The sequence below is a fragment of the Gadus morhua genome, chromosome 20 (genome assembly GCF_902167405.1).
Source record: "Gadus morhua chromosome 20, gadMor3.0, whole genome shotgun sequence".
NCBI lineage: Eukaryota > Metazoa > Chordata > Actinopteri > Gadiformes > Gadidae > Gadus > Gadus morhua.
In genome coordinates, this window is record NC_044067.1 from 20,693,537 (window position 1) to 20,697,100 (window position 3,564).

At 45.7% G+C, this 3,564-nt stretch overlaps 1 protein-coding gene across 1 annotated transcript in view; it reads left to right on the forward strand.

Annotated features, from left to right (window-relative positions):
- Positions 1-1,032: 1,032 nt before the first annotated feature.
- The window catches only part of inhbb (inhibin subunit beta B), a 12,077-nt gene continuing 9,545 nt past the window's right edge, over positions 1,033-3,564 (forward strand). Inside the window, exon 1 of the mRNA XM_030344257.1 lies at positions 1,033-2,200. Within this exon, the coding sequence (XP_030200117.1) occupies positions 1,807-2,200 (394 nt within the window). The 5' untranslated portion in view covers positions 1,033-1,806. The remainder of the gene's footprint in view (positions 2,201-3,564) is intronic.

Consider the following 3,564-nt stretch of genomic DNA (forward strand, 5'->3'; position numbering starts at 1 on the left):
GGTACATAAATGACCGCAACTCGCACCTCAAATATTAGGCCTTATACAAAAATAATGCACCCGACCTGCTCATTTAAAAATGTGCTCTTGATTAGCCTAATCATAGCCTTACTGGCTTACGTGAAACTGACATACCTGAGTCATACGCATTTAAGAAAATAATTTACAGATTTACAAGACTTATTTTTACCGCGAAAAGCGAAAGAAAGTAGGCTACGCCGAAACGGACTCAGTTTGGTAACTGTAGGCCTACTGTAGACTTTCAGATATGCATATCTTGCTCAAAGAATCATGTACAGACTTTTTCAAAGTTTGTATGCATGTGGGAGCACCCGACACCCAAAACAACACCCCAAATCCCAGGAAATGTGTTGTTTTCATAATAAGTCCCCTTTAAGGTTTTCTGATGTTGAGTTGTGCTGTATTTATAGGAAATAAACAAAATAACGCCACCGAATTTGAATTTTTAATCAGGCAGCATGACACCGTCACACAATTCACAATTTGAGGCCGGCAAATCATTGCGTTAATAATAATAATTGAATATTGTGCACAGTGTAGTGACACTGTTGTGACACAAGATGGAGCCAGTTGTTTGCCTTTTGGTAGGGACCAAATTTCGGACTGGACATCATATTGGCTCCTCATGATATTCTCATAGGCCAACATGTTTATGACAAATGGGGGAATCCCACAACAAACATTTGCAAAAAAAAGAGGCAATAAAAAAAATACATAGTTATATAAGGCCTACGTCTTCAATTGTTTTCAATATGTCTCGTCATGTCCTAATCAGGTGTGTAAGGACTGTGGTATAAAGGAAGGTAGTCTCGTTCACTAATTTGCACCCATAGCGCCTTGGAATCCTGTTCGGCCCGAGTATTTTTATTTATAACCTTTTTTAAGACAGTGTCATTTCAACTGACCATAATTCCGATGGTTTCTGTTATACGTGCAATAGCTCATATTGCAATCAAACGCCCCTTCGCCCCATTCCCCTATGAGTAGTAAGGCTCACCACGTCTGCGGTGCGCAAACCTTTGGCTCAGTCATCTTTTGGGGATACGTAGTAGTCTGCTAATCTCTGGCGTCCAGTTGGTGGAAATCCCCACGTGGTTTGTACTCTTGTATAAAAACTTTGGGTGCGCTGTGTCCCTGTGTCGTGATCCCAGGCCAGAGGAGGATAGACGCCAAGGCAAGAGCATCTGTGAGGACGCGCGGATCTGTCCACTCACCGACACAGAGGACAGACTACCGAGAGAGACACCAAGAGAGTCTGCATAGCGCACTTAATGATTGAACTTCAAGACGGACTCATTTGGTCTCCCAAGTTGTTGCGCTGAGACCGATTTTTTGAATGGGAAGGGTGCACTTTTAACTTTTTTGCGCATTTTGGACACCGGCATTCAAAGCATCGCAGACCGTTTGGATGAGCCTTAATCTTCATCTTCTTCTTTGATTGTTTTGATAAAGTGCAAAAAGAACGCGTTGACAATCCCAGCTGACCTGACGGCAACAGTTTGGAGACTATCCGTGCTGAAATCAAAGCGCTGGTCAACTGGATGACTGTCCCTGAGGCCAACGAAGCATGGCTGCAGAATTAGACTCACTATGACTCGGATTATCAAGCCAGCGTTTATGTGATCAATCTGGGAATACACGCCCTCACTGTTGGATTTAAATTGACATTTTATAGAGTTTTGAAATTGACATATTATAGAGTGATCACTCGCGTTAGGCTTCAGCTCTGCGCGTCATCCTTGTTTGTTATATCTTTCAGAGACGTTTTGCCCAATTAAAAAAAAAATGTGCAAGTCCACGCAAACACTCTCATGTTTATTGGCCTGCATCCTCTATACCCTGTGCTCTGTGCTGGCCGACGGCACGGAGACGCAGACCCAGGCGTCCCAGGAGGGGTGTGCGTCGTGCGGCTTTAGAGCGCCCGACCAGTCGGAGCGAGTGGATGTGGACTTTCTGGAGGCGGTGAAGAGGCACATCCTGAACCGACTGCAGATGCGGGAGAGACCCAACATCACCCACCCTATACCCAAAGCATCCATGGTGACCGCCCTGAGGAGACTCCATGCTGGGAAAGTACGCGCGGACGGCCGGGTTGAGATTCCAAACTTTGACGGCCAGGCGGCCTACAATAACGAGATACAAGAGGAGAGTTCGGAGATTATTAGTTTTGCTGAATCAGGTAATTATGAACGGTTTTATCGATCTCAACGGTCTCGCATTGACCCCCCACTGAACCGGTGCGCAAGGCTCCGTATATTTCCAATTACGCACAGCCAACCCGCGGCGTTCACATGGTACACCAACACAATATGATCACATTTGATGCAGTCATCATCATTTGAATGGCTTAACATATCATCAGCCATCCTCGTCCTTATAACATCACATCACTAGAATCCTGCCTCGAGCATTTTTTGAAGTTCTTGTGTTGAGTTTTGGAGGATGTTCTAGTGTTGAGGTTTTGGTGGAGGTTCTTGTGTCATGGGTCTGGTGGAGGTTCTTGTGTTGACGTCCTTGTGTTGAGGTTCTGCTGTAGGTTCTTGTGTTGAGGTTCTGGTGGAGGTTCTTGTGTTGAGGTTCTGGTAGAGGTTCTTGTGTTGAGGTTCTGATGTAAATGCTTCTTCCTGCTTCTTCCTACTGTTGGACATCAGAAGGACCGAGTCCTTGAATTACCCCTATGTGTTGTCCAGGGGACAAAAAGTACTCTGAATCCAATTTCATCACTAAAGCTTTGCTCACACTCAATACTTGAATGTATAAAGCCCTCTTTTAAAGCAGGACAAAGTCCCCCAATTGGCCATTTGTCTCTTCCTCTTAGAATGTGTATCTAACTAATTCTTAGAAGGCAAAGAGAATACTCTCTCTCTCTCTCTCTCTCTCTCTCTCTCTCTCTCTCTCTCTCTCTCTCTCTCTCTCTCTCTCTCTCTCTCTCTCTCTCTCTCTCTCTCTCTCTCTCTCTCTCTCTCTCTCTCTCTCTCTCTCTCTCTCTCTCTCTCTCTCTCTCTCTCTCTCTCTCTCCTTCCCTCTCTCTCCTTCCCTCTCCCTCTCACACACACGTACCTTCGCCCCCCACTTCACCACCGCACGCACACTCACGTACACAGACATAGGCTACCGCACGCACAAGCGCATCCAAAACAATCGCCGCAAGTATGGAACGGACCTGTAATTATATTTTTCCGCCCGGGATCTCCCCGCAGTAAACGAGACGTTAGGCTAACAAAGTAACAATCATTATTTCGGAAAGAAAAGTATTTTTAAAATAAGGCACTATTGCCCAACCCCCGCTGGTACAATTAGCCCTCAACCGCTCCCGCTTCCCCAATAGGAGTGATCCGAGCAGCTTCATGACAAGGGAACAAAAGGCGACCAATTATTATGAGAGCACTGCGCGTTCGTGCTCAACCCAACATGTCAACATTCAGAAAAAAAAGAGGGAAAACAAAGGGAATCGCTCAGAATAATGCATGAGACATTCGGGCCCTTGCCGGTTCAGTGTGTTGGAGATCGAGGGGCGCAGGCTGGCATTGTGAGTGTGTGTGT